The sequence below is a fragment of the Spea bombifrons genome, chromosome 2 (assembly GCF_027358695.1).
Source record: "Spea bombifrons isolate aSpeBom1 chromosome 2, aSpeBom1.2.pri, whole genome shotgun sequence".
In the NCBI taxonomy this organism is placed as follows: Eukaryota; Metazoa; Chordata; class Amphibia; order Anura; family Pelobatidae; genus Spea; species Spea bombifrons.
In genome coordinates, this window is record NC_071088.1 from 5,424,904 (window position 1) to 5,440,173 (window position 15,270).

The window sequence follows — 15,270 nt, forward strand, 5'->3', positions numbered from 1 at the left end:
TTTAGTTCCTTAACCCCTTAATGACAAAGCCCGTACACGCACGGGCTCAAAATGCATTGTTTTCAATGGGTTTAGAGACCGCCCATTGTCCTTAAGGGGTTAAAACCTCATGGAGCGCCAATAAAAATCAATAAAATACAATCCAAAATTGAAACATTTATGTAGAATGTAACCAAAAACACATAATAAATTCATAGAGTTATTGCACTACTGCTTTTTTCTGATTTCATGGCAGTTTCGCTCCAACCTACTTGTTTCTAAATTTCCCGTAGTGTTTGCTTGTAGTTATTGTTGCAGAAATCACTGAAATAACTTCTCCCTCTACTGGTTTCCTGTGAGCCGAGGTCACAAAGCAGGTTGTCGAGATTCTACTTAAGAATATCGCCAGTGTTTGAAAAACAAGATCCGATGATTATTAGCATGGCCTAGAATAATGACGTCTCGATCACGGAATATATTAATAGTGGGGGTCGAATCGATATGGTGCGTACAAAGCTCTCCAAAGACCGAGGGATGAGCTAATTACGTCATATTGAATATGCGCTAAATTATTATTTCCAATTGAATGAATAAAGGGCTAAAATAAGCATTTTATTTGATGATCCAAATTATTAGATCCTATGATAGAGTTCTATCGGACATTTGAATGTATTAAACACGATGAAAATCACACGTTATTTTCTGTCTCGACAAAAGTCACAGGTCCTGAACAGATCTAGTATGGCAGTAACCAGTAATTGAGTATTGTTTGATACTTTTGAGTATTGTTTGATGGCTTTTGCGTCACATTGGAACGTCCTATAGGATCGGGAGCGCCCGCCGATCTCTCGGATTATCAGATCATAGGGTTGGTTTTGTGGGTTTGTACGCTGAAAGGAAGCAAGCGATGTTATCGAATAACCGTCTTCCGTATGAGAAGGTGACAGCGGTTACAGGAAGTGAAAGATCTCATAAGCTGCAGGTGTTCACAAGCAAGCATCATGAAAAAGTTAGGCCGTTAAAAAAAATAAAAAACTTTGGTTCAAACTTCTTAAAAAAGTGTTCTTATCGCCACGGCAACCAATGGAATGGCCCAATCGGCAGGAACATTTCATTGGCTGCTTCGGTGACAACTTTGCACCACGTCTCTTGGTAATGCCGTAAAAGGTGCCTGATACTGATGGAATCACAACCTAAAAACATTTTTTTTACCCAAAATAGGGAAAAGCAACACACTTATTATTTCTTCAGTTTGTGATTTGCACGAGACAGAACCAGGTCACACACTTTTGGTTTTCATTGCCCCTGCTGCGTTCACAAAGGCTGTTTTAAACATAATTAAGTTTAGATATTGTTAAGTGCCCTGTTTTTTTTTTTACTTCCCGCCCAGATGTTTGTCTCCGTAAAGAATAGTTTTGGGACACAGCAATAGTAGATTGTCTTGTTAAGTAGACTGAGAAATTTCCTGTTTTTGTGTAATTGTGTTTAATCCTCACCCGATTGCGGCCGGATGTCAGGAAATAACATTACTGCACTGACAGCTGGGGTCCGATTATAAAGATTGGAGGGGGGCTTGCACTTGTACAACGGCACCCAGGAGTTGTAGAGCCTTAACAGGTAGCAGCCCAGGGGCTAAATCCCAACAAGGGTCCATAAGGGGGCTTTCAAACACGCAAGACGAGATCAAGGTCTAGACATGGGCCAGGAGCAAGAGAGGGTTTAACCAAAACCAAGCTGCAGAGACAAAGGCACACTGGGCATCAAGGGGTTAAAAGGGATGTCCTCTAGCACTGGATACCACAATGTGTCTCAATGGCAAGTTATCAGAATTATCAGAAACAGTTAAACAATTTGATACGCTGTTCCACTTGAGTTGCACCAACCGGGAAGGCGGGTCACAGAATTGTGAGCTTAATTCGTTTGGCAATATAAGAAAATACAAAAGAACCTCTTCACCAAATTCCGATAAGCAGATACCCTGGTTACACGGTGTCACCGAAGCCCCCTCAAAACGGCGGGAAGCGCCACCTGCTTGCTGGTTCTCGCCGCAACGTTAAGGGGGAGTATGGGCATGAAAGGGTTAAAGGAAAAAAAAGAACAGCCTGCACTCGCCGCTCCCCTAAGGCTAGGTTTCCACTTGGGTTTTTGTCCGGCGTTTTTTTCTTGATGAAAAACGCCAGGAAAACTGCCAAGAAAACTGCCACTGCATTTACCTGCGTTTTGGCGTTTTTTCTGCAGTTTTTTCTGGCGTTTTAGCCTTTCTGTGGAAATTGCTGTTTTTGACCTTAGGCAGTTTTTCCAGCCTTTACAAGTTAGAAGTTTCACCCAGCTAAAAGGGATTAGGATAAATGGCAAGTATCTGCCCTCTCCTGATGTCATTTACTTGGTAGAGTTCTACTTAAACACGGCCCGCGGACCCTTTTGTCTCTTTTCTGTGGTTTGTAAGGCATGCTTTATTTCGAATGTCTGCTCCTCTGGGAAGATTGGCCCCAAATGATGGTGCAAATTGTTTGCTGTTGCTTTTGGCACGCAGGATCCGGTCGCGTATGTTTGTTTGTAATGGCATGTTTGTTCCAAATGGTGTAAAATTCAATATGAACCAGTCCAGGACTTTGTTTTGTGTGAAACTGTTTGTTTTCAGCCTATTTCTCGTAGGACACACAGATACTGGGTCCATCCTCTGCATTGTAACTGTGGAAAAAAACGCCATAAAAAACGCCAAGGCAATAAACCCACATGGCTTTTTCATGGCGTTTTTTCTCTCCCATAGACTTCTATTGGAGAAAAAAAGCCAAGATTTCTTGCAAAAAACGCCAGAGTGTCAACATGCTGCAGTTTTGAAAAACTGCCACAGAGCCCAAAAAAGCAGAAAAACGCCAAAGAGGACTGAAAAAACGCCAAACAGAAAAACGCCAAGTGGAAATGGCATTTTGCGATTTCCTATTGAATTACAGCTAACATCTGGCTGCAGCCGTTTTTCACAAAAAAACGCCAGGTGGCGCTATTGGCGTTTTTATAGGCGTTTTTAGCAAAAAAAACCCCAATGGAAACCAAGCCTAAATAAAACATTTAAATTAGAAAAAAGGCAACGTGAAAACTCCAACTAAACTATGAATTAGAACATATTTCATCTGATTAGTGGATTAAACACAGAAAATTTACACTTTTTTAAAGAAGCCAAATCTGCGGGAATCTCTAGATGTTAAATTCCTTGTCCGAATGTTATTCCAGGAAATTCTAAGTTTTACTCTCAGATTTCCATTCTTCTAGGAATATTTGTCTCTAGGGTTCTAGCCCATTTGGGGTCACATGGGGAAGCGAGTGTGCCGCGAAGTACTTTACGACACTCTTATTGAGTTGGGTTTTAAAGCCGGGCAGCAAACGCCTGCCTGATATTTTAATACATCGTATTTTGTTGCCACGGCGCTGTGTTCATTAATAACCCTCGGGGTGATCGCGTCCCCCATGTTATTACAAGCATACAGGTATCTGATAGCTAGCTGACTATTCTCACTTCTCAGGCCCCACTTAACCCCGTCCTGCCATGTTTCCGATCATTCCGGAGATCACGCAGTTACCACACAGAACATCTTCAGGTTATGATTCTACTCTGGAGAATTTCGCGGCACCCAAGAAAGGACATCTGGCATCCTTTGAAGATATCCGGCAGACTTTATGGTATGATCTGGTATGGTGATGTTAGATAACATTTATGGCAGGACATGGCCTAAGAAAAAAACCCTCTATTTTCTCTTCTTCATGCAAGACGCCTTGTTAACCCTTAAACATTAGACATTTTTCATGACGACCTGAACATAATCCCTGATCAAAATAAAAAAACTCATTGTAATGTTTCATTCGGATGCAGCATCTTTCCGACTGTAAAAATCTGGATTGCAAAGTCTCTTAGCAGCACACAAGTCCTGCCTTCGGGATGCCTCGACACACGTGTCCTGACATTAAGTCTTCCCATCATACACGTAACTGCCATAGACCATGCGCGGAACCTGTCTGTGCAGCAGCAGTGAGCGGAATGGCATTCATTCGCTGAAAATAACACCTTGAGGGGCGAGTTTGTGTTGGCAACTATAGGAAAGGGACACCAACTACACAACTTTACACTTACAAACTATCCAATTAACTTTTACCCGCAAACCAAGCAGGGGAGGAAGGGACGACATACCTACAGAGATGAATCACTGCCACCTGTTATGTATCTGATGTCAGCATGGAGTACGATGGGGTCAACCGAACACTAAACTATTAAACGTTAAAACATCCAGACCCGGTTTAATGTACACGTAAATCTCTTTTACAGCTTCGGTAGTGAAGTTGCTTATGTGCGTGTAATATGGAAAGTATTGGCGGGGAGCAGCTGTCAACCTCGTATATTATCTTCAGTACCATAGACAGTGGCCAACAGGCTACGGACCCCATAAGACATCCTCTGTCAGAAGCGGCCAATACTAGCCGCTGAGCATTCCTTCTGCTTGCTATTCAATATGCAATGAAGCATACAAGGGGTTACTAAATCAGGTAGAAAACAATAATTCAATTTAGCAGCAAGTTACGTGCTGTTAGACTCATCTAGTCTGTCCATGTTTTTGTTCTTGCTGTAAAACCTCAAACCCTACATGGCTAATCCCGGAAACATTCTCCTCCTTTGTAATTAACCTCCCTCCTGTACATTTTTTAAATGCTTTTATGAATTAAAACCACTACTATTATTACTATTTGCTTGTTTTAATGGTTGTAGTAACTCCTAGAGATCACCCAGATGTATCCTCCTGTTGTCCCCGAAATCACTTCCAGCACCAGTCAGCATGCGCACCTTGGAACCCTGCTATGTGTACCCAATAAGTAGACACAACTATCTTGAATTAGGTACAGCAGGAATGAACAGTTTATTGTTGTAAAACCTAGCCTTTTATATCCACATAATTGTATTAACATTGATAAACAGGTACATGTAGACAACCCAACCTTGAATCCCCTTTAGTTACTGAATCTCCCCCTGGCGGCAATCGTGTTAATGGGATTAGTTTACACAATGGAGTTCCTGCCTGTGCTATCTTTCTTTGACAGCCAGGCTGGAGCCATCTCTGAGTACCTGTATGACAGGTCATTCTGTCACAATGGTGATGGTACATTTCATAGCCATGGCAAAGACAGCTGCTGTCCGTGAGTGGTTATTTGGCTTCTGCACCAGTCCTGGCGGGCATTGTTTAAAGGCTGTCGTAAATTTACTCCAAGGGTTCCATGTATAAAGTGGATATAGAAGCAAAAAGGTGATCATTGGCCTCAGTTACATATACCTACCCAGAATCCCTTGCAGTGGTGGTGGCAGCAGTACAAGATTTAGTGAGAAAAAGCAGGTCTTCTGGCTTGCCTGGTGGATGTGGATTTAACATTCTTTGGATTATTTTAGTCCTCGGTATCATAAATCATGCAATTTGTGGAAAAGGTGAATCTTGGAATCCCGTATCATGTGTCTTTATAGACTTAATGGCAGTTTCCCTTTAAAGGGAGTTTCCTATTTCATCATAAGAGGCTTTCCCCTTCCTTCTGTGTAAATATTTCTTTGTTTTAATAACATTCAGGATGCCAGACTTGGCAAATGTAATAACTTTTGTAATGACGGCTGATTGATAGTTGATGACGTGCGCACTGCAGATTGGTTGTGCATCGTGGGCCTTCATCGTCTCATGGAAACGCTGCCCCTCTGTGGCTATAAAATAAACTGCATGATGATTTTTATTCAAAGACTAATGATAAACAAAATCAGTTAATTATTACTGTAATATCATAATAGAATATACTAATAATGACTGCAGAAGGTGGATATTGATGTCAACATTCTTTTCCGACACGACCGCTCCGTTTCCTATAAATGAGCCATAATGTGATATATGATATTTAATGCATTTTGACGTAATTTGTTTTTACCCTCAATGCAGCTGGGAGACCTATATTTTCTCATGCAAGCCTCCCTGAGGTAATTTTAATGAGCCCTCACTACCTCACACCTATGACACGTCACTCCGTCATACCTTTCATAGAAAACACCTCGCTCAATCACACTCGCTCCCCATCTCTGTGTTATAGGATGTGCAGCTTTGCAATTTCACATGCATGAGCAGGAAATGGCTGTAGGTGGTCACACTGCTGTGATGTAATATATAGGGGAGGAACGACAGGACTCTGTTGCTAAGCATCTGTAGTATTTCAATAAACCTTAAAACTGTAATGGAGTAGCAGCTCTCACGGTGTACGAGGAAGTATAAAGAAAGGATCCAGGCAAGGTAAGGGTGTGATAGAGTGAGTATGTTTTAAGGTGAATGTGGAAGCGTGTTAGAGTGTGTGAGTGCACTACTGCACATGTTAGTTATGAGGGCGGGTGTAAGCCCTCCTCTGGGGCAAAGTTGACTGTAATGAGCCTGGAATTGTATTGGCTTATTGCCCCTGTCCATTAAACACCCCGCCAGGACACCCTGGCTCCTCTGAGACCCATCGCCCAGCTCCTCGTGACAGGTGTGCATGCAGTTCCACTTCTAATAGGGTAGTGGAGACGTTTTTTTTTAAACTCGTCACCTGATTGGCCACGTGGGTTTTCATGACAAATACACTCCGTAACCCCCACCAACTAGATAGATTCCCGCCTTACTTTAGCAATGCCTCTTAACGATGGGGCGTCGCTTGAAGCACGTATGCTAATTCGCGCAAGCAAATGCCCCTACAACGTTTCAGTCAGAGCGGCGGACTTGTCGAATTGCGCATGCGTATTCCTACTAGCTAATGTTTTCGCTGTCGTTATCCCGCGTTACTTCCTTACTGATCGACCCTTGGTCTGTAACATGAGGGGGTTACGAAAGCACAGCTGTGTTTACATGCTGACAGCGGAACCAGACACACGATTGGTCAATAATTACTCTCTGTCATCGCTATGTAGCGAATCGGAACAAGCTATGTCTTAGGTCCGCCCGCCCTTTGGGTGGGCGGCTGTTTACGTCTGGCCCTCAGCCTCTTTAACTGTTATTATTGGCTAGGAGTCCGTGAACCCCTCCGTCAGTAGTAGGATCCCTGGCTCCTCCCTGACATTTTGATTGGCGAGCGGTTTAATTGACCCCTCCCCTGGTTGTGTGATTGGACAGTTAGTGTTTTGGAACTCCCCCGTATCTGTGGGTATACCAGGCTGTCACTGCCCGGTATCTTCTCAGTCACTATGTCACGGACGAACGCTTTTCTCGGTATCTTGGTCCTGGCCGTGCTATGTGTGCGGTCTCCGTGCTCCGCTTCCCTCATACCGCCACGGAATGACACCGCCCGGGTGGCTCGCTATGTGGTGCATCACTGTGACTGGGGTGCAATGGCCACCATCTCTTCACACGAGTCTGTCAGGGGACAGCCTTTCGCTAACGTGTTCTCTGTGAGCGATGGGCCCCTGAGGGCCAGCACCGGAGTGCCATACCTGTACCTCACACTCATGGAAATCTCCGTGCAGGACTTGCAGGTGAGTGCAGAGGTTTAGTGGGGGAAGGGGGATAAATAATACTGATACAGCGCCCCAAATAATAATAATGCACCCCGTGATACTGCGCTCCATATCACTAATACCCCTTACCCTGCACCCCAATAGTAAAGCCTCTTATACCAAAAGTCCCGGCGTGCCCGCGTCCCAATAATAGTTTCCCCCGTCGTGCCCGCGTCCAAATAGTTCGCAGACCCCTCTGAGACTGCTTTCAGATAGTACTTGGTAGTACTTGATAGTACTCTTTATTTCATATAAATGCACAAATTCATACGTTCTGTTTTCCTCTGAGAATGAAGTTTCTCTGTACGGCCGAGCGCAGTTGTTATCTCTCAGCCCGCAGCCGTAACCTGTTTATCTCGCCTCGCTCTTCTGTGTAGATTAAAAAAAAAAAAAAAATCCTTCAAAGAAGAAAAAAATGAACACGGAACCGGGGAAACTGGTTTGATTAATACCCTTACAAAATAAAAATAAAAAAGTTTCATAAAATCTGTTTTAATCTCCTTTGGAATCTAAAACCATCGATAAACGCAAATCCCACGATAGGAGAGATCATTTGCTCCCATGCGGTCCAAGCTTACACTTGCAGAAAGCAACGTGTCACGAGTGACTGTGAATCAGCTTTTTTGTTTGTGTCACATCAGCATATTAAATGTGTGCGTTTAAGATTGTCGCTCGTTACACAATATCCAAACGAGATGCCTCTTAAATTGCTGCGGACTTTTACTTCTCTGCTCGCTTGTGAACCCTTCAGCCTGGATCTTATAGGCTTTATCTTCCTGCGAGTCCAGCAGCGACCGCAATAAATAAATGATTTATTTTACTCCGCTTTCATTTAAGTGTTTAAATGCAATATTTACTTCTCATCGTCCTGAAATTGTTTTTTTTTTTCTCATTGTTTTTTTTGTTAGGTGAACCCAAATGCGTCTATAACGTTGTCATTGGCTCAGACCCATTACTGCAAAAAAGAAGGCTATGACCCTCAGAGCCCACTGTGTGCCCATGTTATACTGTCTGGGGCCATTCAGAAGGTGAGTGATGCTTTCCCTGCAGGCATACTACGGCCTAGGGTCACGGTACGTCGAATGTTACCCTTCCGTTGAAATGTGATTCCCGGGGACCGCGGCTGACTGGGTCTTTCCGGTCCGAGACTCAGTGGTGTCACGACGTTTGTCTCTGTGTGCGACCGTAGAAAGAAATGCGTGATCCGTACATAAAAAGCAGGCTTGGAGATTATTTTGATGTTCCCTTTCTTTTCCACCCAGGTGGATGACACCGAGACCGACGCCGCCAAGTTAGCTTTGTTCAGCCGGCACCCCGAAATGGCCAGCTGGCCCCGTGACCACAACTGGTTCTTCGCCAAACTCAACATCACAAACATCTGGGTGCTGGACTATTTTGGTGGAATCAAGACTGTGACACCAGACGAATATTACAAAGCAAAACCTTAGTAAGTATCGCATCGCCCCCGAATGCAGTTACTGTCAGTGTGGTAAAGACCCTACAGTCTCTCTACAGACCCATCTGGCGTGTCCGATGTTCCCTCCCCACCAGTCGCCGTCCACACATGGTATGATCAGTAAAGATGGACTACAGTGTCCTACTTCCTTATCACAGTGTGGACAGCATGCAGATGGAGCGGAGTATAAAAATAGTCTCTTCTTAAAAAATTATATATAAACACTATAATTATATTAACCCTGAGGTGAGAGCAGAGCAAAAAAATCATTATATATATCATATATTAAAAAATTATTAAATATTTGGTCATAACTATGATTACATATGATATCCCTGCCTTTCACGGGGAATAAAAAATATAATTTGTGGTGACGCACTAAACACGAAAAATAAATCACGGTTCTATAAACCAATGGAAAATTTGGTAAATCAGAACCTTGTTCCAAAATAAAAAAAAAAAAAAACCGTCTCATAGTCATACGCAACTGGCTGATTACCAATGAACTCGGTGCTTGATAAAAAATAAAAATAACTTGCCCCGTGTGAGGATCGAACTCACGACCTTCAGATTATGAGACTGACGCGCTACCTACTGCGCTAACGAGGCTGAGTGTGAGTGCTGCATGGACACACCAGGCTTCCTTATTTCCCGGCTTCCTGTAATTTTAAGCCGAATATTCTCTTTTCAACAGATTCAATTACTATTGGAGCTGAGGATCCAAACCATTGTTGGGAGAGTTTTCAAGCAGCCTGCACGTGTTTTGATTTTGCTTTCGTTTTTCAGCATCGACCTTTAGATCGAAGTCTGCAAATATTTAATCAGGAGAGTTCCATCTTTTTCATAGGTTAAAAAAAACAAAACAATCAAGGTCAACGTTTCCAACATACCCCTGCGCACAAGACATTATGGGGTTTTGTTGTGAAATTGTTAGTGTCACGTTCATCATAACCCAATACAGTTATATTTTTTTGTAATGTCAATGCCCTGGATAAAATGCATAGATTGCAGCACTATATATGTAAACCAGCAGCACTAAGAATGTTTTAGATTTGATTAGATGTGGTGCTTGTATAGCTTTTAATGGAAATGTTTAACTCTCTTTATACTCTTTGCTGTCCTCCTCCCTGTGTGTAATATGTATGGCATATGGTCCCCGTTGGACCCTGTCAAGTTTCAGAAACTTGGCAGCTATTGGCTCCATTGCTGGAAGCTGCCTGGATCGTGCAATCAGGTGTGTTGCTTATCAGCTGTATAATCTGGTCACTTGGCTGAATTTGCCCCCATCCTGAATACTGCCAGCCTTCCACAGCCAGTGGGGGCAAAGCCCAAGGTTAGAAATATTATTAGAGATCCAGGCGCTGTGGGGAGGGCTGGGGGAGAGCGAAGTCTTTTAATATTGAAGGCAGTGAAGTGCATATGGATCTTCTAACTCGCAAAATTACCCCTCCCCGCAGGGCAGATAAACCCAAAGGCTTCTTGAAGTTGCTTCTGATAGCTCATGTAATTCTTAACTCCCAGACATACTCGAGCTGGTTTTACGATGTCGCTGGCTTATATTTTGAGCAGAATCGGCACCTTGTAACCATTTGCTGTGTCATAAAACTGAACATGAATGGAATTTTATGTTCACAAACACTGAGAAGAGCCCTTCAACATGACTCACAGGAGCAGCATTTTGTGTTATGCCGCAAATCTATAAATGAACACAAAAGCTACTTTAGTTTATGTATTTGAATCTTTTCATAAACAGGTCCAGCGGGGCAGTGCACTGCGGGGGCGGAATAACACTGGGGTAAAAGTGGCTAGGGCCTCGATTTGCTGCTTAGTTGCAGCTCTCTCATTCATACCTCCAACTGTCCTGCTCTGTGCAGGACAGTCCCTGATTTAACCACTCTAGAGTGGTAGAGTTCGGCAGGACAGCAGGGGTTCCTTATTGCACAGCATGCATGCTGTGCATGCGCAGAATTGTGTGCCTGCACAGTAGCGCTGCCAGTTTTGAGAAACACTCTACCTCCTAAGTGCCTCTTTTAGTACTTATTCTTTCATTACGAGATGCCTTAAGGCAGTGGATCTCCAGGCTTCGAGGACCACAACCAGGCAATAAATCAAGTCATTTTAATGTTTTTTTTTTGTAATATATATTTCAGATGGCTGTGTTGGAGTTAAGGTATCCAAAAATATTGCCTGTTTGTGACCCTGGAGTTGCAAACCAGAAGTTTTATACCCATTATGCCATGTGGCCATTTTTGGTGAGGGCAACATAGCACAAGTCTTCTAACACTTATTTAGAGTGCCTTGCTTTTCTTATTTCCTGTAACTTTAGCTTTATGGTGTAAAAAAAAAAAGAATCGCTGTCCCTTGAATATGAATAAAACCAAAAATTATGTTTTTAATGAGATAAAATTGTTTTTTTAAATAAAGGTTAATGTGTGTGTAATGAAAATGAGATCACTCAGACCTGAATCTCTAATGCCTTTTCTTAAAGCAGAAATTTCCATGCAATAACTCATAAACTTGATTTCACAACAATGGACATTTTTTGGAATCTCCCCACATGCACCTAGTGCGCTGTCTAATTTTCCTGCAACACATGAATGAGCCCTATTGGTTCATGGAAAGAGACTATATTGCTCCAAACTGAGTTAATTTTGTAATGCCTAGAAAGTCTCTTAACCCCATTTGCCATTGGGACACAGGAGTGATGGGAGTGATAAAGGGCCATTGGGACACAGGAGTGATGGGAGTGATAAAGGGCCATTGGGACACAGGAGTGATGGGAGTGATAAAGGGCCATTGGGACACAGGAGTGATGGGAGTGATAAAGGGCCATTGGGACACTGGAGGTGATAAGGGACCCCAAACATTTGAATGGTTTGGGGTAGCATGGAAAAACCATAAAGTGAGAAAACAAAATGGAAAAGAACACATTTTCCTTCACAGTATCACTTCTAGCAGAATATGTGCAAATACAGAATAAAATCTCAATTGTATGAAATAATTAATGGCATCGTATAAAAGGACACTCGAGCCCCTAGCTTTCCTGGCGCAGGCTTTCTGTTTGAGATTTTCAGCAAGCAGTCATGTCGTTTTCATAAAACACTTACTGTTCATGAAGAGGCAATTATGGTCCCTCTGGAATTCTGAGAATTATGAAGTATTACGTTGTTATCCTCCTTAAACACACTTCCCGCTGAACTGTGTTGCAACTAAAAATCTAAATCATTGAGAAGCACTCATGAAACCATTCAGTCTTATTTATTCCCTTTTTTTTTAGGACATTTACTTGGAGAAACAGGTAATTTAAATAACCAACCCCACAGGGACTCTAGTACCTGTATTTCATTGCATTCAGTTCAGATTTTACTGCACGCATTTATGCCTGATGTAGAAGCTGCAACTCTGCTGCTGCCATTCTCTTCCGCGGTCCAACATTTCTTGACACTGATTGGCTGCTTGAAGCACTGCCATTCAAATAAATGGGTGCTCACAGACCCCCAATTGCAGTGTTTGTAGGGCCAGTGCTGTAGCAGTGGGGTACCCGGGAGCCTGATCACCCAGCAGAAGATCTGCCCCTGTTTATGTGGCAGGAGGGAAGCTGCTGCCCCAAAATACGCCACTGAATACAGCCAGATATACAGTAATGTAGGTAAGCATTACTAAATATTTGGTTATATTTAATTTTGCTCAATTAAACATCTGCACACGTGGACCTTTTTTTCAGTCATGTAATATTTTGGGTGACTTTCCTGCTCAAACACCACACTGAGCTGATGCTTTATGGCGATGCTAATGAAGTCCGTTCCTCCATAAGCTTTCATTACTCAGAGTGTGCGGCTATGTGATTAAGGCTGAGCCATTCTATGATTTAGCATAAGGCAGTATGATAAGGAATCGGGGTGTTAAGTAGATTGGTAACAGAGTTAGAACGCATACTAATGATTTAACCCCTTCGCGACTTTTGCCGGTTCAGGACCGTCATGACATGAAGGTCGCTAAATGACCTTTGACGGTCCTGAACCGTCATTAAATTAAATAAGCTTAGAAAGTGATCAACGATCACTTTCTTCGCTTAAACGGCGTTACTGTAATGCCTCGATGTCGAGGCATTCAATAACGCCGAGGTCGGCATCGGGGGCCATGTCTGGCCCCTCCCCGGGGCGTCAACAGCCGCCATACATTGTACGCCCGTTTTAAAAGCGTTTAGGAGGCGATCGACGATCGCCTCCTAAACTTAAATGGTGTCGCTGGAATGCCTCGATCAGGAGGCATCCAGCGACACCAAACACTTACCTTTGGATGGGCTGTGACCGCTCCGGAGAGCGGTCACAGCCGCAGCTGCCGGTGATCTTCGCCATCAAGCAAGATGGCGGCGGCCCGGGAAAATAAACAATAAAGATGATAGAGTTAGCTAGACGGCTCCAGACCCTCTAGAGAACTCTGGCTCCACTTGCAGGTTGAATACAGGTACTGCATTCAACCATACAAGTCAATGGAGCCCAGCTTTCTAATCACTATGTGATTAGTAAAATATTCAAAAAAAAAATAAAAAAAAATAAAAAATGAAAAAAAAAAAATGTGCTAACATTTAAAAATAATTATGCAGTGATGTCACTAGATGAACCATCCAGTACATTGCAAAATGTGTAAAAAAAATATAAAAAAAGTATTAAAAAAATAAAATAAAATAAAAAAATAAAGTTTATTATTTTGAGCAAGTGCTAAAATTTCTCAAAAATCTCAACAAAGAGTTAAAATAAAAGCACTTCAAATACCCAAGGGGTGTCTAATATATAAAAAAAAATGGCTGATGGGGTAAATTGGAGTGGCCAAGCTCAAAGATAGGGCATAGGTACAGACTGACCAAAATGGAGAAAAAAAGCGCACTTCCCAAATGTGGCATTTTAAATCTCAAACAACCCGACAAACCCATGCATGTCGGGTATCACTGCACTCAGGAGATGTTCCTGAACACATATTGGGGGGTTGTTTGACAGTGACATATACCAGAACCTGTATATCTATAACTAAAGTACAATTTGTGTGAAAAAAAAAAAAAAAAAAATACTATTACAAAGTTTGACAAAGTGTAGTTCTATAATTGGTGCATGGAAAGGGTTAAAATAACAGCATTTGGAATACCCTGGGGTGTCTAGTTTTCAAAACTATATGGTTTGAATGGGTTAAATTGAGTTAACCCGCTTCAAAGATATTCCAAAGAGGAGATGGAGGCAGAATGACCAAATGACCACCTGGATTACGCATGCCCCAAAAGTAGCCTTTTACCAGCCAAACAATCTGACAAACCCATGCATGTGGGGTATCGCTGTACTCAGGAGATGTTCCTGAACACATATTGGGGGGTTGTTTGACAGTGACATATACCAGAACCTGTATATCTATAACTAAAGTACAATTTGTGTGAAAAAAAAAAAAAATACTATTACAAAGTTTGACAAAGTGTAGTTCTATAATTGGTGCATGGAAAGGGTTAAAATAACAGCATTTGGAATACCCTGGGGTGTCTAGTTTTCAAAAATATATGGTTTGAGGGGGTTAAATTGAGTTAACTGGCTTCAAAGATCTTCCAAAGAGGAGATGGAGGCAGAATGACCAGATTTGTTAAAAAAGATTTGGAAATCATAAAACGCTGCTTGTACTTATTGCCCTATAACGTACAAAAAACAGCAAAAAAACATAAAAACATTGGGTATTTCTAAACTCAGGACAAGTAGTAGAATCTATTTAGCTAGTTTTTTTACTTGCTTTTTTAGGTGAGTAAAAGATTTTTCAAATAAAAGTCATAAAATGTGTTTTTTTTCAATTTTTCACCATGTTTTTTTTATTTTTTTTATAGTAAATAAGATGATACGATCAAAATAATGGTATCCGAAGAAAGCCCATCGTGTCCTGAAAAAAACAATATATAACTTATGTGGGTACACTAAATGGGTGAGGAGAAAATTACAGCTGAACACAAGCACCACAAAAGTGTCAAAACAGCTGCGGTCCCACAGGGTACAAAACGAAAAATGAGCCCGGTCCTTAAGGGGTTAAATAGTTGTCTGAAATATTACAACATAAACATTTCATTACTGCAATGTGGAACCACAAATGTCAAACGAAAATTCTGAACTTTTTGCTTTGTTTTCGTACGATTCATGGGGTCTGGCCTCGTTTTTGATGCTTTGTACGAATCAACAAATTTACAAAAAATCTGTAAATGTGCAATTTGTACGAATCTAGAATAGACTCCCAGAAATGTGAATACACTGAAGTGTAGTATCAGATATTACCACTAGAT

The 15,270-nt window shown here is 42.0% G+C and overlaps 1 protein-coding gene, 1 long non-coding RNA gene and 1 other non-coding gene across 3 annotated transcripts; 1 reads left to right on the plus strand and 2 right to left on the minus strand.

Annotated features, from left to right (window-relative positions):
• Nucleotides 1-5,555: 5,555 nt before the first annotated feature.
• Nucleotides 5,556-6,074, minus strand: LOC128473342 (uncharacterized). Its single transcript, XR_008346270.1, has 2 exons — nt 6,030-6,074; nt 5,556-5,707 (listed from the first exon to the last, which is right to left on the minus strand). It is a non-coding gene; the product is annotated as an uncharacterized LOC128473342 (long non-coding RNA).
• Nucleotides 6,075-7,158: 1,084 nt separating this feature from the next.
• CREG1 (cellular repressor of E1A stimulated genes 1) lies at nt 7,159-9,810 on the plus strand. Its single transcript, XM_053455502.1, has 4 exons — nt 7,159-7,489; nt 8,419-8,538; nt 8,773-8,957; nt 9,661-9,810. Coding segments are annotated over exons 1-4 (594 nt in total). The 5' UTR covers nt 7,159-7,201; the 3' UTR covers nt 9,662-9,810.
• Nucleotides 9,503-9,575, minus strand: TRNAM-CAU (transfer RNA methionine (anticodon CAU)). The gene has a single exon. It is a non-coding gene; the product is annotated as a tRNA-Met (tRNA).
• Nucleotides 9,811-15,270: the final 5,460 nt, after the last annotated feature.